Source organism: Melopsittacus undulatus, chromosome Z (genome assembly GCF_012275295.1).
Source record: "Melopsittacus undulatus isolate bMelUnd1 chromosome Z, bMelUnd1.mat.Z, whole genome shotgun sequence".
NCBI lineage: Eukaryota > Metazoa > Chordata > Aves > Psittaciformes > Psittaculidae > Melopsittacus > Melopsittacus undulatus.
The window spans coordinates 72089616-72115667 of record NC_047557.1 but is presented as its reverse complement, the minus strand read 5'-3'; the positions used below and the strand labels follow the sequence as shown (position 1 = coordinate 72115667).

General features: G+C 42.4%; 1 protein-coding gene across 1 annotated transcript in view; it reads right to left on the bottom strand.

The window, feature by feature from the left end:
• Positions 1-14352, bottom strand: part of SHB (SH2 domain containing adaptor protein B) — a 63343-nt gene extending 48991 nt beyond the window's left edge. The window contains exon 1 of the mRNA XM_005143439.3: positions 13486-14352. Coding sequence (XP_005143496.2) covers positions 13486-14067 — 582 coding nt within the window. The 5' untranslated portion in view covers positions 14068-14352. The remainder of the gene's footprint in view (positions 1-13485) is intronic.
• Positions 14353-26052: the final 11700 nt, after the last annotated feature.

Below are 26052 nucleotides of genomic sequence, written 5' to 3'. Positions count from 1 at the left end.
ATTTCTCCTAGTCTCAAGGACAGATTTATGTCCCAAAGTGCTGCAGCTGAAATGCCATCCATTTAGTCTTCTGATGCAATCCTGTCAAGAGCTGTTGGGTGGTAGTACAGGCTCTGTGGTGCTCTCCCACTACAAATGTTGGCAAGTAATACTTGGCAATCATTAGCATAACTGTACTATAACATGAAATAGAAAGGATTTGAACACTTTTATTTGCTATTTCTTCTTCTCAATTTGTCAAAAAATTCATATATAAATATGCATAATATATGCATATACAAATTCTGTCCAACAAGATAAAAGTCAAAACTGATTTGTTTTAAGCATAATGGTAACCTATTCAAGAGCTTTACTGTACCAAACATGAACAGAAGGACTAAAGCAACTAATTTATTATTCAGAAGAGGTCAAACAAAGCAAAAGCTGTTTTCTAACAAGGAAACTGAAAAAAATGTAAGAAGGTTCAAATCCACATTAACTTATTCTTGTTTTTATCATTATTATCGTTATATTTTATTATCTGTAATTCTGTACCAGATCAGACTGTGACTGGAAATATATCCACTACGGTAATCCGTGGAGTGAAAATTTCCCCTAGCTTACTCAGACAATGGGTGTAAACTCTTCCCCTTCAGATAAATACTAGTGTCACAAGCACTGTGAGATTCTATACAGCTCACCAAAACCATCTTTTCAATCAGGTCACCTATCAACTTTATCAAATTGGGCAAACTAGCCCTCCTGAATAACCACTCAAAAAAAACCTTCCCCGAAAGCAACAGCAAAATAACAAACAAATCCCAAACCCTCCTCTCAGCACTCAGGCAGAAAGAGCCATCTGATTCACCTTCCAGAAGATGTGTATCAGTATTTCCTTATTAAGAGTAGCTTTATAGCTCTGAGCTGTCTGAGGGCTTCCCAGATGACTTGTTTCCATGTATCTTAAAATTTACTAATTCTCAGCTTCAGTGCCAACATTTCATTTCTTCTGTACTTGCTAACAGCTATAATTCTCCCTGTCTAGAAACTTTCAGGTCTTGATACCTCTTTCAAAAAGAAGCTTTCATTCAAAAAGGCTTGAAAACCTCAGATGAGTATGCCTGTTTGTTCTATAATAACAGACCTACTGTAAATGTCTGAACTTTAAACTCCTCTTCACAACCCCATTATGGAAGATTTCTCCTGTTTTCTTAGGAAAAAAGAGCTCCTACTCTGCAAGACTTTGTGCCAACTTCTCACAAGTTACTTTTACCTTAGCAAGCTCATCTTCCAAGCCTACATGCAGTAGGTCAGACAAAATCAGACAATGTACCAGCAGTCTTTTGAGGAACTACAAGGTTCTGATTACAAGAGTTACCTACTTATGGTACAGATAATAAACATTTGCTTCATGCCAGAGGTATGAATGTGTTGTCCTCGTGCCCCTTTATGCCATTCTCCCAAAGCACTAGCTTGCCAACATTACACGGAGGTTCTGTTCACAAGTCTGTGAGTATTCCAGTTACATTCCTTGCATGTCCAGTGGAGCTCTCCAGATCACAATCTTGAGCATTTTCATGCCTTGTGGTGAAGATCTAATGTGAGAGCTTCATGCTGTCAGCTCTCCCCCATGGGCTAGGAGAAACAGGCATTAGCATGTGACAATCAAAGCGTCTACAAGTATCTCAAGTAGCCAGGCTGCCCAGGATCTAATGCTGCACCTGCCACATAGATGCAATCAGAGGAGTGGCGGTATGCTGAGGTTTTGTAACTGCAGGCTAGAGATGGCATTCACACAGGGTCTGACATTTGGGGCAGGACAACAGTAGATTTCTCTCTGCCAAATCCTGTCACCTTTCAAGTGGGTCCTACGTTTCAAAATGAATCACAGCTATCAGGGAATCCCCAGAGAGCCTTGGGAAGCTGTTTAAATTCAAAATTCATGTCTCAATTTCCTGCATTAGTCAGGGATATTTTTAAAAAACTGTGGCTTATCTCTTAATAGAATGCAAGTTTATCAGAGCAAACTGTGAACTGCTACAACTATTAATTCCTGTTCTATACAAGCCTTTCCTTTTTGCACCCCATAAGCATGATATTATTTTCTATCATGCAGCTCTAGTGATAGTAACTTGATAATAACTTCAAGGAAAAGAAACTCCAAAACATAAATAGAAATGCACTGACCAAAAGTAAGTAAAGCTTGCATTTGAGCTTCCACAATCAGAGAGATTAACAAGGATTTAGGGAACACTCACAGGAGTTCTGCCTAACAGGTTGTTACAACTCAAAGGCAAAAGAAAAGGAGTAAGGCTCAGTTACCAAACAAACCAACAACTGCAAAACCACAGCTCTAGCTAAAATGTTAGAGGTACAAGATCAAAAAATCACAAGCTCCCTCCCCTCCTGCCCCCCAAAATTAAATACAAGGTGAGATTCTGGTTTTCTCCTTCAATATAAATGAACTAAAGTGCAAGCTTCACGTTGCTCTTTTACAGTCAAAAAAATCCATTTAAGAACCCACCTATATTATTATATTAAATACAAATTTAAGCAAGAATTTGCATACACAAAGGCATGATTTGCACATGCTGCCAGAGGAAGAAAACAAAAAAGACCCAAACCCCAAAGTAAACCAAAACCAAAACAAACAAAAAACCACAAAAAACCCAAAACAAAACAAAAAAGGCATAATCTTTCAGATACCTCTATGTGAACTACATTTTAAAAGTAGCAAACAAAAAAGAAAAAAAGAGATCTTACCACACTGAAATAAACTGAGCCTTTAGGGATAACCCTTCTCTGAACTGAAAGAAAATACAAAAGATCTAGCCTTGAAACATCAACTTCAGCACAGAACTGTTTGTTATTTGATTTAGTGGCTATAATGATTAAGGACACTATTCTGGAAGCATCCAAGAAGAATTATGCTAACTAGCATGAAGCAGAAAAACAAAAGACCTCTCCTGCCAGACAGATCTTTGGAACATTTGTTACGGGACACTTTTCTGGGGGAAGATTTACTATTAAATATTATATGTTATAAATATACTACTAACATACATTTACCTTTTTTTTTAAAAAAAAAAAAGAAAAAGGACAAAGCATTGATTCTTCTCTTGGATTTTGTGACTGGCAATTAATTACAGTCAATGTGACTGCCAGCAGACATACTGAAGTCAAGAACACTTAGAAATTGTGTATTTGTGGCAGAGAACACCATGGTTAACACATTTACTACAATGCAATGAAAATTTCTCATCTTTTCTGAGAATTTACAGACACAAAGACAGGTCACTAGCTACAGTAGAAGCCACTCTATCACAGAATCATTAGGGCTGTAAGGGACTTCCAGAGATCATCTAGTACAACTCCCCTGCTAAGGCAGGGCCACCTGGAACACATTCCCCTATCTTCCTTTTGTTGCTGACATACTTGTAGAAGCCCTTCTTGTTCTCCTTGATGTTCTTTGCCAGGCTCAATTCTAAGTGGGCCCTGGCCTTCCTAATGCATCCCTGCAGACCCTGATGATGTTCCTATGCTTCTCCCACTTGGCCTGCTCCCTTTTTCTCCTCCCATAAATTTTCTTCTTGAGTTTAAGAAATCACAGGACTCATTCATACCTTTGATTTCCAGAGAGGGACACATTCCTTGTCTAAAATGGAATTGGAGCACAATTGGGAAAGATAGATCCTAAATTTCTGAAACATATGTGGACTGGTAAGCAAGGTGAGAGGGGAAGCCAGTATTTAATAACAGGCTTTCAAGACCTTTTCTCCTATACACAAGGCTTAGTTTTAAGAGATGATGAATTGATCTTTGTGGTTTCTACAAGTCCACACACTCACAGTGACAGGACCCAACTGCTAACAAGTTGATACATAAACAACAGTTACTGACTTCTTGCCTCCCCATTTTTCTTCTCTATACCCCTGATTCCCCAGGCAAAGTGCAGTTCCCCACTATGCGATGTGTGTTTCTACTTCACATACAGCAATGTAGGCCACCCAGATGCTGTTGCTGCAAGTTTAAAAACAGAGTTCTACCTGCTTTCCCAGTAAGGAAAGGATCCTTCCTTCATGCATTCACGCTACTATTTTGAGTTTCAATACACCTTAGAGCATCTGCCAACAGATACAAGAGTTATGGAAGGAAGGACAGAGAGAGCAGTTAATGAGTCTTAGCAGGTGAAAGAAAAAATCCAACCAAAGAAACCCCAAAAAACAAAACACCAAAAATTAAAAAAAAAGAAAATAAATGTATCCCATGTACTGACATTAGCAGAATATGTTTTGTAAAGTCATTTTCTGTACTTCCTGCACAGTGCACAGCTACTCCAAAACCACACCTTATGTCTGTTTCCTCGTCCATGAACTGGTCTACAGTAACATTTACAGAAACAGTGCCATATCCAGGAAGATCAGCACCACAGTCCCTTTCCTCCATATCCTCAGAATCCACCATGTGCTGTTTCAACTGCCAGGTCTTGTATTACTTCCTCCACTTCAGCACAGTGCCTAGCATACTGTTAGTCAAGGATGTAATCACAGTGACACATAGCAGCTAAGGAATGAGAAGTTAAACCATACTCTTTGCCATGGGGCAGTGCTCTGCATGAGTCAGACACTATAACCAACTGCTGGTAGGCAAGAACATACACCAAGATGTTTAGAGACACAAACATCTCTCCTATATGTGTCAGTGAGCTTGGGAAGCAAAGGAACTTGTAAAAAAAATACAGAATAAGCATTCCTTGAGGGATCCAAGCAAATACAATGGCAAACTGGTGACCACAAAATCAGACTGCAAAACATAAATTTACTAGCAAACTTGATGGTTTAAAAAACCCACTGATTCGTCTTTTTCCTTTCTAGAATCTTTATCTTCATTAATAAGACCAAAAGGCATTTACATATGTTCTGATACATATTCTTTCTGTGCCTTATTTCTCGTTGGGTGTTTAAATCACAACAAACTGCCTAACAATATTCTGGCTATAGAAAGTTTCATTTCTACATTACAACAGTCCTGATGCTGCCTACCCATTTGTTGCAAATTTACCTTAACCTGATGTGTAAAAAGTGTAATACAGACCTCTTTCTTCATCTTAACAATTCTGAAGTAAAGGCCGCAGATAATGTCTGTGCTATCATGCACTATTAAGTAAGCTGTATTTATGGTGGCCCAGCTGTTGAAACAGAATTGTGTAATGCTCTTTTAGCTGTGCTTAGTGTCTCAGGACTTATGTGTCCACATGTAAACTTAATTAAGCCCAGTCCTGCACATACCCATGTGAAAATTCAGAGGACAATCCGCAGAAGCAAGCATAATTCATTCCTTCTTGCTGACCAGCACCAATATGTAGCACTGCTTTAGTGTCCTCACAACATCATTCTCTCTCATTGACTCACACAGCCATTCCCAACTATATATACACATGGACTTGATTTGAACAAAGGTCTATTCATTCCTTCACAGTTTTGCAGAAGGTATGCTTGTATGCTTTAGACACTATTGTCAGACAGACTCCATATTCACTTACTGCACAGATTCATCTACAGAACAGGGAAAACATCCCAGCTTGACAGAGCTGTACCTCAGATCTTGCAATAGTGCCCTTACAGAAATGCACTATGTACATAAGTCTCTTGGCAACACTCAGGCTCTATGGCAGTTTTTGAACATCAAAGTTACATCAAGACTTAGGTTTCATGAGATCTCTAAAGACAATTAAACCACTGTTCTGGTCAAATCAAGGGTAATATGAAAGATAAACCAGGTTGTCCAGGATCTTTCCCACATATGTTTTGAAAGTCTCCAAAGACAGAAGGCCCAAAACCTCTTTCCCAGCAATATGCATGTTTATGTTTGTAAAATAACATGTAATAATCATAGAATCATAGAATGGTTTGGGTTGGAAGAGACCTTCAAAGGTCATCTAGTCCAACTCCCACCTATATATTTTATATATTGATTTTTATATTTATACATGTGTTTATGTACATGTATAAATCATCTCAACAGCTGCCATTGTTTGTGTCCTCTTCAACCTTATCTTCAGCAAAAGAAGCATGTTGACTCCTCCAGTACACTAAATGCTTTGTCTTCAGAGTGGTAGCAGACCTCTGTGCAGGCTTTCCAGTTGCCAAAGAGCCATTCTATGATACTATGCTGCAGCCTTAAGGATATTGGTTCTTCTCAACACAAGCATGCAACAAGATGCAAGTTTCATGGAGAAGTGACTGAGAGCAGCTCTTCAGAAAAGGACTTTGCAGTGCTGGTGGATGAGAAACCGAGCATGAGATGGCTTCAGTGTGCAACCCAGACACTAATCGTATGCTGGGCTGCATCACAAGGAGCATGACCACTTGCAGTACTGTGTGCAGTTCCGGTGTCCTCAACATAAAAAGGACATGGAGCTGTTGGAACAAGTCCAGAGGAGGCCACGAGGATGACCATGGGTATGGAGCACTTCCAGTATGAAGACAGGCTTAGAAAGCTGGGGCTGTTCAGCCTGGAGAAGAGAAGGCTGCATGGTGACCTCATAGTCACATTCCAGAATCTGAACGGGGCCTACAATGATGCTGAGGAGGGGCTCTTCATCAAGGACTGTAGCAATAGGACAAGGGGTAATGGGTTCAAATGTAAACAGGGGAAGTTCAGGGTAGATATGAGGAAGAAATTCTTTACTGTGAGGGTGGTGAGGCACTGGAACAGGTTGCCCAAAGAAGTGGTGAATGCTCCATCCCTAACAGTGCTTAAGGCCAGGGTGGACAGACCCTTGGGCAACATGGTTTAGTGTGAGGCATCCCTGCTCATGGCAGAGTGGTTCGAACTGGAGGATCTTAAGGTCCTAACTATTCTGTGATTCTATAAGATGGTACAGTAAGTTTTAGTTAAGCATGTGAGGAAGCAAACAAAATGCTTCTTGGAAGGAACAAGACAGCCTTTCAACTGTGGTATTTTGTCATCTTCATTGTTCTTAGCCTGCTAGTAAATGGATAGGATTTTTGCCTGCTGACTTTGCATCTGAAATCTGAAAGTCTCTAGTGGCAAAACATGACTGAACCCTTAAGTAAAGGTTTCTGACATCAACTGTAATATGGTAGCCATAGCTTCTCCTGCATCTTTGTTTTGTTTCATAACCCAAACCAGAAGAGATTTTTCTTATCCTTAAAAATAAACGAGACTCTGACACCAAACCAATAAATTGAGGCTAAACAAAATTTATTGCTCAAACTCAATTAAAGCCTCAGCAACATGAACTACTGATTCTGGATGTCACATGGTTTTGACACTTCTCTGCTGACTCTTAAATTTTATGGCCAATGATCCAAAATGCCTCACCTAAGGAAGAGAGGGCTCCCAACCTCAAGGAGTTTCCTGGGACAGCATGCTTACTCAAGAGGGGAATCCCCTGCTGCAGGCTTCCTGCTCTGAGGAGGAACAGTCCCAAATGGCTCTCTGCAGGCCAGACAGGGACTCTTTATCAGGGACTGTAGTGATAGGACAAGGGGTAATGGGTTCAGACTTAAACAGGGGAAGTTTAGGTGAGATATAAGGACAAAGTTCTTTACTGTGAGGGTGGTGAGGCACTGGAAGAGGTCACCCAAAGAAATGGTAAATAGCCCATCCCTAACAATGTCCAAGGCCAGACTGGCTGGGGCTTGAAGCAAACTGGTCTAGTGTGAGGCATTCCTGCCCACGACAGTGGAGCTGGTATTGGATGACCTTAAGGTCCTTCCCAAGCATAATGATTTTATGCAGTGAGCCCAGAAACTAAGCACATGCTCAGGCACTAGCTCAGAGCCTAGCAGTTATGTGGATCTCTTGGATTCAGGAAGATAGCCCAGCAGAGAAACATGTTCATCTTGCATACTCTCCTCTGAAGCAAGAGAGTGTACACATGAAAAAGTGATGCAAGCATGCATTCTTGCTGACTGGGGAACAAGTGAACATGGTTCATAGATGCCAAATACACAGGTTGCATGAAAAGGGGCAAAAACAGGACAAATGTCCACCACTATGCCCAGTTCCCTTTTGAGCGTTTGTAATGCAGCATTAGCCCGTTATTTTCAGAATAATTACATGTTGAACATGTTCAGTTACAGTTTCCCACTAGATAGTTCAATAAACACATCATAATTCAGAAGAGACAAGTCAGTCTTCTCACTTGAATTCGGTAACTGAGGTACTTTTTTACAGTGGTTTGGACCCATTTACTGCAAGGGTATACACAACACACTCTCCCATAAGACTGCTGCTCCCTCCCTCAATCTCCATGTGTCTAACCACTTCATACTCCTTCCTAATAGTCTTTCTCTGCTTGGATCTCAGTGTGTGCAGAAGTCTAGAAATCTGAATGGTTCCCAGAGCTGAGGCTGTTCCCAAGCTGAGCAGTAACTGCAGATGCCAGACATGCTTGTAACTGAACAGCCTACCACATTACTTCAAAGAGCCCTAAGACTCTGCAGACTCAGGTAATAACTGAGTATCTTCCCTTCTTTCCCTTAATAATGAGAGTGATATATGTGGAAAAATGCATTTCTAGCTGCATTATATCTGCACTGTAGAACATGAGATGAAAAAAATGCAGCTTGCCTTTATGTGTGGCCTTGTCTAACCCATTTATGCAGGCTCACAAGACCAGTAGCTTCTTTTTCTGGAAATCTTTGACTCAAAGCAGAGCCATCACTGGGAGCCACATGCAGTGGGTAAGTGTGTTTCAGAGTAGAACCAATTGTAATGAGTAGCAGCTTTACACCCTGTTGTAATGGATTAAACATGGGAAAGAGACACAGAGATACATTGGTAGTTTAGGATTTCTAGAAATTATATACTTTGGAAAATAACCCCAACACTGCTCAGATATCTTTTAAGTGTTCTCTCAGTGCACCTCAAAATACCACCTGCTAGATTCTGTTAAATACACCTGACTGTTCTCACTTGCAAGACCTTCTGTGTACAGAAATAAGACAAACATCTCATTTTTTACTAAAAGGTTTTAGTTATATATAGATATAAATAATGTTCCATGGAGCCTAAGCATTTTTATGGAAAACCTTAAAAGTGCAAACAGCATTTCCATAGGCCATTGTAATGTCAGAAAGGTGCTTGTTTCTTACATAATGGGGGGAAAGCTTTTCAGGCAAACAGCTTTAGCCCTCACGCTTAGCCAGATTTCTGCACCACACACTTCCACGGTGGATCCCATGGAAACAAAGGGTTGGCTGATTTTTTTTTTCTTATACAAGTATAGAATTCACAAACAGACTTCACTTTTGGACCTTTGTAAACCAAGTCAGCAACTGTGCTGCCCTGAGCAGTTTCCCGCCTGATTGCTGCTGCCACTCATCCCAGACATGCTTTTGCACTGGATCAGTTCTGCCTGTGAAGAACTGAGCTATTCTCTACAGCATCAGACATGTCCTGCGTAAATCGGTGTTGCAACAGTGTCTTCTGCATTCAATATCCAGAACTGCTGCACAGATCTGCCTCATGGTAGGAATGCAAAATGCTGCTCATTATGAAACAATTATCTTTTAAAGGACAAGTATGCTACGATTTTAAATCCCAAGAACTTGCTCCAATGGAGTTCAGTTGCCCTTTGAACAGTGTTCAGGTTCTTCAGCAGCAAATACAGGAAGAGAAATGTTTAGGTTCAAAAAAAAAAGTGTAACAGATGAGAAAATATAAAAAGTATCCTTTCACAGGGACACTTTCCATTCCATTATTATCCTGGGTTTACACACACCATAAAACACCACATAAAGGAGAGTTGCTGAGGAAGACCTCAAGTCATTTTTTCAGATACCCAGCTCACCAAGTGTTTTGTCTATTGAGTTGATGTTAAGCCAAGTCTTGAATCTATTCTTATACAAACACAGTAGCCACCAGGTTGTTCCAGCACATAGCCTACACTCATTTGCTGGTCACAGGAGAGCTAGGAAGTTAACATCTCCCAGGCCAGCACTATAGATGAAAGCCAGTAATTTCCTAAATTGTTCCAGCATGCCTACACTCATTCATTTGTCACAGGAGAACTAAGCAGTTTACATCTCCCAGGCCAGCACTAAAGGCAGGCATCAGTAGCTTCTTATCCCTCATACTGGAGGAACTGAGCTGCTTCTGCCATGATCTCTAACATAGCCTGCTCTTACTTGTTTTAAGATAAGCATCACTGTCAAAAGCCCTAAAGCCTGCCTGACAGTACTACCCAAATTAAAAAATCCACCCACTAATCTGAGTTCAAAGATACCTGGTGATGGTGACTCTCCCTTGGACATCTGTTGTACAGGTTAGTCACCTCACGGTTAAAGATGCATGGTGGTTTGTATTTGTCTGCTTGAACTTTAGTCAGTACTTCTAGCTCTATACATCAAACCTTCCTGAAACCCAGATACATTGCATACCTGTGGTTACTTTTACAAGCTGTACTTGGAATCTTGCAAAAGACAGTCATGACTGCCATTGCCTTTAATGTTCATCTCCTTTACTCCTTGAATCATACAGTCTATCACTTTTTTTCTTGGGAACTTTGACTAACCTGTCTGTCATTATTCTTATTTTGCCATTTCTCCTTTAGAAGTAACCACACCAAACAAGCACCTCCCTAAATCTCCTTCCCATTCTAGTAACTCTTTCCAATTTAACACACAACTGAGCTCTGCAGACAACTCCTTACTGATGACGAGTCACAAAAATTATAAAGTTGCTCACTGAATTTGTTGAAAACCATACTTCTCACTTGGTGAACATTTGGAAAACAGCACTTTATCCTTGTATGCAAAGAAGAAAAAGAGGTGCTAAATGGACACAAGCATTTATCAAACATTAGTGGAGCATTAAACACTACCATACTTCTGTGATGACAGGCCTTTATGGCAAGTAGATCTTTTTTCATTCCTGAGGTACATAGCTTAAGCTATGCTCACAGATTTTTCCTCCCTCCATGTTTTAACATTTCTTAACTCTTCTGAATGTTAAACCTCTAGCTTTTTTGACAACATGTTTCCTGTCCCCTCTGCTATCACCTTCTTACAGGTCTTTACTGAACTAGACTTATTCTGTTAACTAATGTCCTCCTTTTTTTCCTCATTGAATGATAGGGGTAGGAGAGAAGCAGCTCTCTGCCTGCCCACTATGACCATAGCTTACCAGGTTCACCTGTCAGGCTTTACATTCCAGGGCTGTGAAATATAAGGTACTTCATTTCCATTACTGGGAGGAAAAAACACAACTGAAAAAAAGGCAAGCTATGTGGCACATTACAACCAAATTCAGTTGTGGATGGCAGCAGGCACATTTTGCTTTTTGCACGTAGTTCACATATAGTTCTTTCTCCCAGTGACAGAAAGAATGTGACTGTGAAATGAGTGTTCCATTTCTTCTTGTGGGAAAATGTAGGCTGCTTGTTCAAAACAAATTTTAGGACCTGCAACAAGGGCTTGGGAGCAGCACACAAATTTATGACCAAACAGTAGGTAGCAGGTTACCTAGCAACAGATGTAGTTCCTGCTTCAAAAATTGCTTCAGTAGCATCACAGTTTAAGCCCAGCCAGCAACTAAGCACCACACAGCTACTTGCTCAATCCTCCTCTCCAGGTAAGATGGGCAGGAGAATCAGAAGAGTATACATATGCAGGTTGACAGAAGAACAGTTTCATAACCAAAATTAAGTAAAATATAGTGATAATAGAAAGAATACCAACAACAATGATAATGGTAATAGCAGGAAACAACAAGACAAGAAATAAAAGCACATAGAACCCAAATGATGCACAATACTATTGCTCACCACCCACTGACCAATACCCAGCCTGACCCAAGCAGCGATCTCCTCTTCCAGGTAACTCCCCCCAGTTTCTATACTGGGCATGACGTGCTGTGGTATGGAATACCCCTTTGGCTAGTTTGAGTCAGGTGTCCTGACTCTGCTCCCTCCTGGCTTCCTGGGTCCCTCCTCACTGGCAGAGCATGAGAGACTGAACAGCCCTTGACCAGGCTAAATGATACTGAACAGCAATTAGAACATCTGCGTGTTATCAGCATTGTTCACAGACTAAAAAAAAAAAAAAAATGACAGCAGTGCACCAGCTACTAAGAAAAAAGATAACTACCCCAGTAAAAAAGGACTAGAGTCTAAAATTGAAAGATAATAAATAAAGAGAAAAAAAAAAAAGACTAGCAGTTGAACTTGGAAGCCTCAAGCAGTTATTTTCTCTGAAGTTGCAGAAAGTATCTGCCAGAAGCAGATACTCGGTATCAACACAGGTGATTGAAAGAAGACAGAATATGCTGTAACACAGTGAGACTCTTAATCTATTACTCCAACAAAAGAAGTTGCTGCATTTGCAACTGTTGTCAGGAAGTACACCCAAAATGACATGCTATGCAATAAAGTTTAGACTTTAGATCTTGTATCATCACCATCGCAAGCTGATTTATTTGGAATTTCACCTGGACAGGATGTAATTTATCAAGTTTTCATGGAAATGTGTCACCAGTCAATGTAATCATGTTACATATTCAAACCTGTATGTACAGATCACTTAAATTGATAACACTGAACACGTTCTTGGAATTCCTGTGATATGACATTTCACAAAATGAAGAAATATTAATTTCTAATATATGGAAAAATTAGAACTAAACTACCAGAACCAACAAGGTTGGGGGGAATATGTGCTGTGCTTACAAAATATTTTAACACTGATTCCTGAGCTCAGCACTTTCCAGTGCTGTGTCTACAGTATTTTGCTAGTATTTGCAGGAAACAAAGATTAAAAGATAGAACATTTGCAACTGAGCTAGTAGCTATAATGTTTGCTTAAGGTACCTGCCAGTTGGAAATACAGTTATCATGGAAGTTGTGATGCTGTTGTACACAGCTACTTCGATGCTGAACTAGGAGTCAAAGAAGCTATACTGGACATATGACAAGTTGTCTCTTTTAAAACAGGCAGTCTGACTCAGGATGACATCAGATTATTATTTTTATATATAAAGATTATACACACATATCTGCATGTGGTATGTGGTCATACATATATATATGACAATTCCATACCACATGCAGTGGGTCTGAGGCCACAACTTTGGGTCACAAGCACAGGGCTTCTTAAGTGACTTCACGGCTCCCCAAGCACTCCCTCAAAGACTCACAGCCTGTTCTGCAAGAGCATGCCAACCTCAGAGCCTTGCTATCACTCCTGAAGTTGGCAGTGCACTATGCCCAGAGGAGAGCTAGGCACACCTGCCCATCAGAAGGGAGGTGAGTTTGAAAGGACTGGGCACCACTGCTTCATGTGCCAACCTTGCACATATTCTCCCTGCCCCGAGATATTGAAAAAAGCCAGGCTACCCATTGTGGCACGGTGGAGAGCAGCGGCAGCTTTAGATACATTCAGATAGGAACTAGTCCCGTCACCAAAATCCCTCCCAGGAGCTGACACAGCCCCAGCCCTATTGCCCAATCTACGGGTGCGGGAACAGGACCACACTTACTTTGTCTTTCGTGGCAGAGGGGACAGAGGTCGCCAGCTGCTTGGAGCCCTTGTTGAGCTTCTTGCCTGTTACATCGCGGCCACCGCCACCCTCGACCTTGATAAGCCGATGCTTCGGGGAGATGTACTTCACGTCGGGTGGCGTGGCCGGGCGGCGCTCGCTGTGGCTACGGAAGAGTTGAGGGGAGTCAGCTGCGCCGAAGGCGGGGGGGGCTGCACAGCATGATGAGGAGGAGAAAGCCTTGGGGGCCGCCTCGCCCAGATCCTCCGGTACCGAGTAATCCGGGCGGCACATGGCACGCAACTTCAGCAGCGACGAGCCGGGTCCGCTGTAGGGATCCTCGAAGTCGCGGTCTTTCTGTGCTCGGTAGGCGCGGAGAAGGTCGCTGGTGTCGTCGCGCAGGCGGCGGCGCGGGAAGCCGGGCGAGGTGTGGTGGTGAAGGTGGAGGTGCGGCGGCCCGTCGGGGCGGGGCACGCTGCCGGCACCGTTCCTCTTCTCTCGGTAATCGGGCCGCGGAGGCTGAGGGGGACTCTTGGTTTTGTTATTGCCCAGGCTGAAGTACTTATTCAGCCATTTGGCCATCGTCTCGCCGGGCCGCGGCCCCTCAGCACCGTGCGTTGCCTCCGGCGCCCAGCGCGCCAGCCCCGCTTACCGCCGGCGCCCGCATGGAGAAGCAAGGCAGCGGGGCGCACCGAACCCCCGCTCTGCACACGCGCCGCTCTCCCGCTCCGCTTAGGCCCCCCGGCTTCCCGGCGGGACGGAACTCTTCCCGGCCCTAGTCCTGCGCTTCCTCGCAGCTCTCGCGAGCGCAGCCCGATCCCCTCACAACGCCAGGCGGCCCGGCCTGACCTCAGCACGCACCGGGTAGGCGGGCGCCGCAGCTGCAAGCAGGCCTCGGCCCGCCCACAGCCGGGGCCGGGCCGGGTGGCTGCGGGGCGGGACGGGGAAGGGAAAGGAGTGAATACAGGGGTTTGTGCAAGATCGCTGTCTCCTTTTGAAAGCGCTGGGAGGGACCGGACCCGCAGCAGCAGGAACGCTCGTGTCCTGCGCGCGAGTGTCGGTACGGCCTCTGCCCGTGCTCCGTACCAGAATGGACGCGGCGGGAGCCACGCCGGCCGCGGCAGCTGCGGTGGGACCTGCCGCGTGAAGGGCAGGGGAGCGACTGCCGCTGTCAGGAGACCGCAGGCGCGGGTTTCTTGTCTTTCCCGGCCGGCTTCAGCTCCACAAGCCTCTTGCTTCTCCTCCAGCCGGTTGTCCGGAGGCGGGGTACGCTGCAGTCCGACCAATGTGAGGTCAGGCACTGCCTACGCAGGTCGGCTCTGGCTTTTCTAGTACAGTTACGGGTGTGTCACCTTTACTATCAGTGGGGGGGGGGGGAGGTCTTTAGGCTGGGCCCAGATGGCCCCTGCCAAAGGGCACCAAGCCCTAGTTTTGGCTAGGCTGAAGGAGATGATCCCTGCCTCTTTACTCTGCTCTCGTGAGAGTCCAGTTGCAGTACTGTGTGCAGTTCTGGTGTCCTCAACATAAAAAGGACATGGAGCTGTTGGAGCAAGTACAGAAGAGGGCCATGAGAACGATCAGGGGACTGGAGCACCTCCCGTATGAAGACAGGCTGAGAAAGCTGGGGCTGTTCAGCCTGGAGAAGAGAATGCTGTGTGGAGAGCTCATAGCAGCCTTCCAGTATCGGAAGGGGGCTTATAAGGATGCTGGGGAACGGCTGTAGCAATAGGACAAGGCGTAATGGGTTCAAACTTAACTAGGAAGTTCAGGTTAGATATAAGGAAGAAGTTCTTTACTGTGCAGGTGGTGAGGCTCTGGAACAGGTTGCTCGAAGAAGTGATGAATGCTCCATCCCTGACAGCGTTCAAGGCTAGGTTGGAAAGAGCCTTTGGCAACAAGGACTAGTGCGAGGCATCTCTGCCCGTGTCAGGGGCGTTGGAACTAGTTGATCTTAAGTTTCTTTCCAACCCTAATCTTTCTATGATGCAAAGCACACAGGGTACTGTGTGTTTTGTTAGGTGCCTTTCCCATGTGTGTTCCTAGGTAAGGAGGAGTACAGTAAGTCAAATGCAGAGATGATACCTGTGTGAACCATGCTGCTCAGCTTCCATACTGCTGGGAGGGTTTGGAAACTTCTGGCCCACCATTATTGGGATTAGTTAGTATTGGTCTATCTTTCTCCATCTACCCAAAGGTAAATATCTAACATAGTACGTTTTCTCAAGTTCAGGTGATAGCCTTACCTGAATCTTTAGTCCCCATCCCAGTGCTGATTCTGTCTGGTCTCAGAGGAGGCTGGAGGCACTGAACATGCAAGTGGACATAGGAATATCCTTAGGCTGATGTTTCCAGGCCCACCTATGTCCTCTGCCACAATAAAGACGTTCAGCAGACAAAGGAACTACCCGGCTTGGTCTATGGTGCTTCCATTGTGCTTGCTGGTCTGGAGCAACCAGCCGAGTTCTGGCTATACTGCACAGGTGGAATCCCACTTCAAATAAAGGATGGAGAAGGCCTCACAATTACATCTTTTGAAGGCTTTCTTCATTCAAAATTCAAACCCATCCATACAGGCAATAAAAAATATTTTCCATTTTGAATAATTTTTTTCATCCCTTTAATTCACAATGTTCTAGTTTATGACAAGGTTTTCCAGATCCCTTTTGCTTTATCGAGCCCTGGAATGCAGAGATATGAGTAAGCTGGGGACTTGCAACACAGGAGTTCTTTTCATACAGGTCAAAGCTCTGCACAAGGACATTCCAGTTTCATTAGCAGCCATGGACATGTTCTTAACAGCAAAAATCCTAACATGGTTTCTGCACAGAAGGATGGCCTGCCACTACAGTTGAGATGTGAACCCGTTTGAAGAAGGGATAGGTAATGTTTGCAGTGTTTGGAGAGCGATGTGAAGATGTCAGGAGCTAGTCACATTTGCACCACTGCTTTTCATCATCTGGGAGATGGATGTCTTCTTATCTTCCCTTTTTATATTCAAAATAGGGGAGGGAAGAGAAGAGGAACCTTTAATCTACTTCTCATTACCAGTCACCAGTGCCCTGTTGCATTTTGGCAAGAACCTATTTAGTTTGCTGCTGGCACTGCTGAAGCTGATCATTAGTATTGCCTGTAGCATATTTTATACACCCATCCCCTGTCATGGGTTATGAGGCCAGAATGGAGTCAGTTTTCTCCATGAAGTATAAACGGGTTGGATTTTCACATGGTTTTACCTGATTTTATGGACCATTTTAAACTTGGCTGCACATTTTCTCTAAGAAGCTTCATTCTCTCTTTTGAATCATTGAATCATAGAATCATAGAATGGTTTGGGTTGGAAAGGACTTTACAATCATACAGTTCCAATCCCCTGCCATAGGCAGGAACACCTCACACTAAACCATGTCACTCAAGGCCCTGTCCAGCTTGACCTTGAATACTGCTAGGCATGGAGCATTCACCACTTCTTTGATCAACCTGATCCAGTGCCTCACCACCCTTACAGTAAAGAACTTCTGCCTTATATCTAACCTGAATGTAAGGGAATTCCTTGAGTTTTGTCATTAACATGCAACTTGCTCACAGTAAGTTTGTCTGTATGTTTTAGTGACATCCTGAGAACAGAGCTCTTCCACTATGAACACAGGGTTCAATTATAATTCTTTCCTGGCAGGACTTCCTATGGCATTGCCATAAGTTTGTGTGGGAAGAGCAGCATGCTCCCTTTACTGGCTTGGGCAACTGTTTCTGTTGCTCAAAAGAAAAAACATTTCTGTTTTTACACCCTCAGTTTTGTTCTCACCCCTCTGACTGGCACATTCATCCTGTCAAACTTCAGGGTTTTATTTCAGATCAGTTTCTCAGCCTGAGTCTGAGAAGTGTCCTCTTTCTTGTCTGGCTAGTAGTCTGGTCTTCCAGGGGGTTGCAAGGCTCACAACATTTGTTGTTTCTAGGAATGGCATGTTCTGGGATCTTTATACAGGGGTGAGTTTTTGCCTTGAAGCAAGATGAGTTTCAATTTCTTTGAAAATCAAAGGATCTCATCACCCAGAAGTCTAGCAGCTCCCTAATTCCTGTTCTGCCAGTCTTTCCACCAAGAACTTGGCTCCAGCGTGGGAGGGGGAAGAAGGGACCAGGAGTACCTCAAACTCAGACCAATACTGTGCCTTGTGGCTTAATGTGGAACTACATTTTCTCATCTGCATTGACAGCTAGGAGTGACAGAAGAATGACAGTTCTGGGAAGCTTCTCTAATATTTCAGACATTCCCTTAATTCATCTACATCAAATCTCAGCCATGTGTGAGGATAGGAGAGATGGGATACTGAATAAGCCCAGGAAAAGCCAACCCTGGATAATACCTGTGAATTAAAATAGAAGAATCTGCAAGACAGGCATAGCAGAGAAATGAGCTTAATATTTCTATTACTTGTAAAGTATGCCAATCTCAGAGGTTGTTTCAGCTTGAGTCTCCAAAGACCACAGCGCTCTTGGATGTGCACAGGGTGCTTTCCAAACCCAGTCAGTTAATGCAGGGTATATCTGCACCTGCAGAACTCTTAGTCTGTCTCCAAATGATTTTTCACTTGGCTTTTTGGAGGAAACACGCTTCATCTTTTCTGAGCTTTGAATGGAGTCATGAGTTATGGTTGGTTTGTTTCTGAAATGTTTCATTACTAAATACAGGTTTAGAGGGGTAGTGGTGAAAGGGAACTTTCTTAAAACTTCTCTATGAAGTTAAAAAATAAGTGCTATGATCCAAGTTGAACATCTGCTTCTGCTTGGCTCTGCATCTCTTGCAGTAGAAGTACCAGGAGAGGCTTTGCAATTTGTTCAAACTTAGAGAGTGAGTAATAAAGAGATGCTTACCTCCGCTGAGAAAAATGAAAAGCTGGCATTTGATATATGTCTGTTATTGCACACAAGTAATTAATTTATGTTGACAAAGTATGCACAGTCCTAATCATACTAATTTAAATAAATAATGAAGTTAAGTAGCAACTACACTGGAATTCAAGACATTTATTTCCACTCATTCTTCTGGTTTTCATGTGTAATAAATGTTGCAGTACATGCAGTGCATTTCAAATTGAAAAGGAAAAAGTAGCAAGTAAACATAGGAAAAAACTTTCTGGATTAATAAACACCCAAATGGTGCTGCCGTATCTAACTTTAGAGTTATCCTACCAAAAAAAACCCAAGTCCAACATTTTCAGTATTGATTGATTCTTCATATTGAAATATCTACAACAAAACTGGAAAGGAGGAAAATCCTTTTGTTAGTATGGCTTGGGCTAAGCAAAAGATCACAAGCATTCAGCATGTTAAGAACTGTCATCACAAAATATAGGAACATTCTCTTTTTTGATGTGCTTCATTTTTGCTGACTTGTGTTGAATAGTTCAGGAAGAGTCTGTACCATTCATAGTGCACTTGTATTCCTCCTATTTGTGCATATTGCATCATATTCAGGTAATGACTACAGATAAGTTTGCCACCCACAGGCTATCATAAAATGGCATTAGTTATGTTAACCACATTACCAGGTGTCAGGAGCAGGGCTACCAGTCACACTACTTTGTAGTATTCATTATGTATTGCTTTGTAGTTGACTGTGTCAGTGCTTCTCAATCTACCTAGTTTTCCTCTTGAAGACCTCAGACTTTTGCCTACATGTAGGTAATCTACACAAATGTAAATCATCATCATACTTTGCCAGCTCAGTGTTCAGACTGTCTTCCAAGAGAACCAATGTTTGGTCTTGCAGTGTCTGTGCCCAGGTCAAGAGAAAGCCACATGACACTTAACAGCTCCTGAGTGGCTATGTGAAATTATTGTAGTGTATATTATTGTGAACATGCCTACATCTTAGGGGTATAAAAAGATGCTCATGATGGTGGACTCATTTGTCAAGATGGCTATTTTTATTCCACTGATGAAGCTGCCTACAGCTTCTCAGACCTTATGTTTGTTGCTGCAGCATATATCTCACTGCCATTGCCTGCAGGACAGCATTGTGATGAATTGTGAGACCCAGTTTTCTGCCAACCTCTGGAGGTGCAACTCTTTGTTTCCACTGTATATCACCCATAGGTCTTAGGAAGCAGGTGAACCAAATCCTGAAGCAGTATTTCCATTGTATTAGTTAACATCAGGATGACTGAGTCTTAGTTCCCGTTGGCAGAATTTCCCTGCAGCTGTAGTGACCACTCTCCCATGCAGCAGACCTTTTTGTATGTACAGTGCCCATCCAGATACTCCAGCATTTGTTCAGGGACTTTCTTCTGTGGACACCCTTGAGTACTTATTGCGTATGCATCTGTTTCTTCAAGAGCAGATAGGAAAAGCAAAGATTGCTTACTAAGGGGATGCTGACAGATGTTGGTGAGTGGCACCAAACTTTGCAGTTGCATGAACATATTTGTCCAGTGAACATGTTGATTACCCACCAGCCCTTTTCTGTTGGTGAGAACAAGGTCCAGCATAGCCCGTCTCCTCATTGGTTTCTATATTGCTTGGAGAAGGAAGTTATCAATGCATTCCAGGAACCTCCTGGATTTCTTGTGCCCTGCTGTGTTATACCTCCAACAGGTATCGGTGTGGCTGCAGCCTCACATGAGGACCAGGGTTTGTGAATGTGAGGCCTCACCTACCTGTCTATAGAGGGTCTTACCTGCTTGGTCTTCCTGGTCAGATGGCCTGTAGCAGATCCCACTGTAATGTCTCCTGTCCCTGACCTCCCTTTAATCCTGACCCATAAGCTCTCAGTTGGCTCCTCATCCATCCCCAAGCAGAGCTCTGTGCACTCCAGTGACATAAAGGGTGACATCCCCTCTTTGTCTCCCCAGCCTGTCTTTCCTGAAGAGCCTATATCTTTCCATTCCAACAGTCCAGTCATAGGCTGTGTCCCACCATGTCTCCATGATGCCAATGAGTTTGCAGCCCTTCAGGTGTGCCACATCTCTACTCCTCTTGCTTGTTCCCCAGGTTACATGCACTGGCATAAAGGCATTTCAGTTGCACCCAGATGAAACCCAACTTACTAGCTGGAGTGGCTGGAAGTCCTTTGTGCCACTTTTCCTTTTGGTCCCAGGCAGTTGTTGAATGTGCAGTCAGCTACCCCTGGAATTGTTACATGGTGATTCCTAATGTTGTATCACCTCAAGCACACTGCTCCTAAAAATGTATTCTGTGTTTCAGCCAGATAATCCTGCAAACATTGCTTTGTGTGCATCTGGCAGTATGCGTTAAGTGTTGTGTAAGATTCCCCCCTAGACATGAAAAGTATTTTGAAGGTTTCAGCTACAGCAGTTTTATCAACCTTTTTTTTAGAATATACTCTGTTCTTTTCCTTCAAAACAGTGCCATTCTTCAATGCTCAGCCAAGATAGCACTGGTGAGAGCTAAATACCTTGTAACTGTGAGGACAAGCAGGCTCACAACCAAAGTCATGTGAATTCCTCAGAAATAGAAGCATAAGACTCTTAGATATTATTCATAATCTTTTCAATAGATGTGCACTTCCTAAGACTGTTGAAGACACTGTAACACTCTCGGTGCCATGCTATTTGGTCACTGCTGTTACTGATGTGTCACCAAAGAAGACTTAGAGGTTAATGTGGAAATTTCAAAGCTGTATACTTCTGTTTCCATTCCCCATTCTCAAGACCTTGGTCAACAGTTTCTGAACTATCCCTTATGTTCTCTCCCTATTCTGTTTACACTAATGAGGTTAGTGTGGCTATAGAGAGTAGGATAGAAAGTATAATGGGGTCTGGTAAGTGCCAGACATGTTTGGGGTACTGTGGGAAGCTAGCTAGGATGTTGCAAACAGCAGGCTAGTAATTGCATATGCATACTTGCAGTTGGCTATTCCAGGAAATGATTTTGTTTTCCTTTTTTCTTTTCCTTTTCTTTCTGGAAACTGAGTTGAAAATGTACTGTTGCAGTGAGGTAGCCCATTTCACCAGATCATGACAATTATAATCACTTTGGAATGCAGAGCTCTGTTTCTTCTCTAACTAGCTGACAACTGTCATACGTGTTGGAGAGATTTTATTGGATCATAATGGTGATGATTGTACACTTGTATAGAAATCACTAGTGTGAGAACTGAACATATTATTGATATTAATGTGCAGGTATGTGTATTTCCATAGTTTAATTTCTAGGAAAGATAACAATATTTGATTACTCTAAATCAGTCTATGGAGAAACTAGTCTTCAGTCTAGAAACAATGGAATTAAATCCTTTGCTTTTGTAACTCATTGTAGGAGTGCTCAAGTCCAATAGAGCTGTGTCAGTGTACCCATTCATATCAGCTGTATGTCTGATTAATACAATATATAAACCCACATGACGTCCTTGTCTCTAAATTGGAGAGACATCAGTTTGATAAGGTGGACCACTCGGTGGATAAAGAACTGGCTGGATGGTCGCACTCGAAGAGTTGTGGTCAACGGTTCAATGTCCAGCTGGAGACCAGTAAAGAGTGGTGTTCCTCAGGGACTGGTGTTGGGACCGGTCTTAACATCTTTGTTGCTGACATGGACAGTGGGATCGGGCGCGCCCTCAGCAAGTTTGCCAATGACACCAAGCTGTGTGGTACGGTCGATATGCTGGAGGGAAGAAATGCCATCCAGAGGGACCTTGACACGCTTGTGAGGTGGGCTGATGCCAACCTCATGAAGTTTAACCATGCCAAGTGCAAGGTCCTACACCTGGGTGGGAGCAATCCCAGGCGCAGCTACAGGTTGGGCAAAAGGGAAATTCAAGGTAGCCCTGCGGAGGAGGACTTGGGGGTGTTGGTCAATGAGAAAATGAACATGAGTCGGCTTCAGTGTGCACTCACAGCCCAGAATGGCAACTGTATCCTGGGCTGCATCAAAAGGAGCGTGACCAGCAGGTCAAAGGAAGTGATCCTGCCCCTCTACTCTGCTCTGGTGAAACCTCACTTGGAGTATTGCATTGGAGTATTGCAATTCTGGTGTCCTCAACATAAAAAGGACATGGAACTGCTGGAACAAGTCCAGAGGAGGGCCACGAGGATGATCAGGGGACTGGAGCACCTCCCACATGAAAAGAGGCTGAGAAAGTTGGGGCTTTTCAGCCTGGAGAAGAGAAAGCTGCTTGGAGACCTCATAGCAGCCTTCCAGTATTTGAAGGGGGCCTATAAGGATGCCGGAGAGGTACTCTTCATTAGGGTCTGTAGTGACAGGACAGGGGGTAATGGGTTAAAACTTAAACAGGGGAAGTTTAGATTGGATATAAGGAAGAAGTTCTTTACTGTTAGGGTGGTTAGGGTTGCCCAGGGAGGTAGTGAATGCTCCATCCCTGGCAGTGTACAAGGCCAGGTTGGACAGAGGTTTGGGTGACATGGTTTAGTGTGAGGTGTCCCTGCCCATGGCAGGGGGTTTGAAACTGGATTATCTTAAGGTCCTTTCCAATCCTAACTATTCTAAGATTCTATGAAAATTGGGTGTTATCTAAAAACTTTTTGAAAACTGGTACATTTAAAATACTGCCTAATATTTGCATATTGCATAATACATATTGCATATTGCATAAATGCATTATGCCTATGCACATTGCATAATGCATAATATGCATTAAAATATTGCATAAGAAGTAAAAATAGGCAGAACTGGTTAACTCTGAGCCCTTGGAGTGATCTTTAATGCTTTTCAGTTCTCAAATAGGTTATACCTTATTTCTTTATCTTTGAGTCCTGTGACATTATCTTGTTTCACTATATTACTCAATCTTGAAGAAACTACTAAAGTGAAAGGTGCCAGGACAAAAAAAAAAAGGAGCATCAGCCATTTAATAGGAGCATAAGATCTTCAGTTTAAATTTTGTTATTCTGTAGTATGTCTTATGTTCAAAAACATTTTTTGTGCTTTAATGCTGTTTTCATAACTGGTAATTATCCTGTGCCTTTGGAGTCAGAGGTGCAGGAATGTATTTCAATCCATACTGACTTTTGCTGTTTGACAGTGGTATCCATCTGGTAAGCCATATCACTTTTTAGCTGTTTGGATTGTCTGACTTTTCACATCTATACCATCCAAGAAGTTATCCTAACCAAGTGGCATGCTAATTTTCAAATCAACATTTTTGTTCACCACCTAGACCTGCCTTTTCCAATTGCCACCAGCTGCAAATTTCACAAACCTGTGTATGAACATTTGTTTTATCCATGATTATTTATTGTGCTATTCTCTGTCTGCATTGACTTTCTCTGTAGAAATCTTGTAATATACTGCTAGTCTAATAACAAGAATAACATGAAATAAGTGTTTCTTAAATGTGGTTGTGGAACAAATGCTTGTGCAGAGACTTTCCAATGGACAGGATGTAAACTATAATTTCAATACCAGTAACATTTATATAACTGGTTTCTCATAATACAAGCATAACTAGCATCAAGCAGTAGCACACAAGCCCTATGAAGTCCAATCTGTTGCTTAGAATGGATACCTAAAGCATTAGTTATTGCTTAAAATAGATAATATAAGAGAGATTTTGTTAATATCTGAAATTATTTTAATGTTTTAATTAAAAATATAGCAGAATAATTATAGTGTTTGATTAAGAACAATGATATGTCTCTTCACCATAGTGTTATCAGGTTGTTACCTGCCGTTCTCAAAGATTTACTTTTAAAGGAACACTGACAACATGGGAAGACTTTCCGTGAAATAAATGAAACAGCAGAAAATTTACCACAGGCAAGTGGAAAGAATTTAGGTGCTGAATATATACTTAAATCAGAGCTCAAAGACATTGGTAAGACTTTATACTTTCTTGTTTCATTGAGATGTTGCAAGTTAGACCATGGTTTAAAAGATGTCACTTGATTACCATATGCTGTGATCTCTGCCCTGCTGCATATGCTATCTGGCTGGATGTAATGGATGGGAGCCTCGCTGGGAGTTGCTTCCATCTCATGACCAAGAGACGACAAAGTATGCTTTTTGTCAAAGTGCTTTTGTTAAAGTATATGTATTTCTGTTCATCATGACCATTTATTGTGCAGCTGTTCTAGGACCTTCATATCTGGCCACAAGAGGGCTCCTGGCCAACGCTCTGGGCGTGGTCAACAGTGAGATGGTGAGGAGCTGCACAGCCCCACAAGAGTTAGAGATCTGGCATAAAGCCCGCTGTTTTTCTAAGGATGTAACAGCAGGATCCTCTTGTGCCTGAATCTGAAGACTCACCTATGGGTGGATGCACCAAGTAGAAGTTTTCCCAGTTACCTGGGACTGCGGGCATCTGCTGCAATGAGGCTTCCCAGCTGAAGTGTGAGACTGGTTGGTGATTCAGTGGTAATTAGTGATGTATTTCTTTTTAATGTCTATTCTCTCTATGCAGTAATGATTTGATGCATTGCTAATTTTCCTCTGTACTTTACATATATTTAATATATAGAGAGATATACACCCAATTCACATTAGTGTGCTTGTTTGCTTTAGTGTGCTTATTCATATTAGTGTGCTTGTTTAATAAACTGTGCATATTTTTTAATATTCTACAGCTAGCATATAGTCATTTTGTGGTATACCTTGCCTGTTAGCATAACACTGGAGGCTACATTTTCATTGCAAGTAAAAGCTCTACAGTCTTCTTTATAATTTAAGACTGACAGAGAACATCACTAAAATATATTATTTTACTAAACAGTATTATTCAAACTGTTTTCTTACAGATTTCTTTTATAATCCTGTTCAGATGATTGCAAGAGTTTTACACTCATGAAAGCCTTGTGCAAGTGAAGTCAAATTTGGTATTGTCCACACCAAATATTTCAGAAAAGTATCTGCAATAACATGCATGCGTTCTGTGGCAGCATCCTGACCATTCTGTATTCTGTGCAGTTTCAATTAGTGTTAGATAAAAGAACTGACTCCTTCTTGAGCTAAGCTAAGAATAGAAGCACTGGAAAGAGAGAGCTAAATCCATATATGTAGAAAGCTGAAGAACTGAACCCTAATGGGGAGATTGCCATAGACATCTCACTACTGAAAAGAGAAGTATCTTCCTTCTCTTGTCTCACTCTGAACTGATGTTGCTTAGCTCCATGCTTGTGAGCCCTCCTTTTACTGATGTTATCCTTTGCAGATTCTGATAAAACCCATAATTAAAATTATCCACTGTTTTGCTGAATTAGTTTTCTGCCAGATTAGGCAGTAGAAGAGTTGAATCAGCCTGCAGAGGAATATAACTAGTATCAGAGTTGGTACAAAGTTAGTAGTGAAAGTATGAAGCAAGTATAGGCCAAGAGGAAGAGCTGAGTAGAAAAAGGACATTGCCATTTTGTTAAGTGGCAAGCTGTTAGAGCTGCACAAATTATTATACTTAATGATATTCTAATTGTACCTGAGGAAAAAGCAACTTTTGAATCAGTCTCTATAGAATACGGACCACAAAAGCTGACCAGTTTCTTCTCTGCTACCTGGATGATATACTAATAGTACATGATAATTTCTAATTAGTACATGCCTTAAACCAAAAGAAAGCACAAAACCAAAACCAAACCACAAAAAAATAGATGTGAGTCTAGAAGT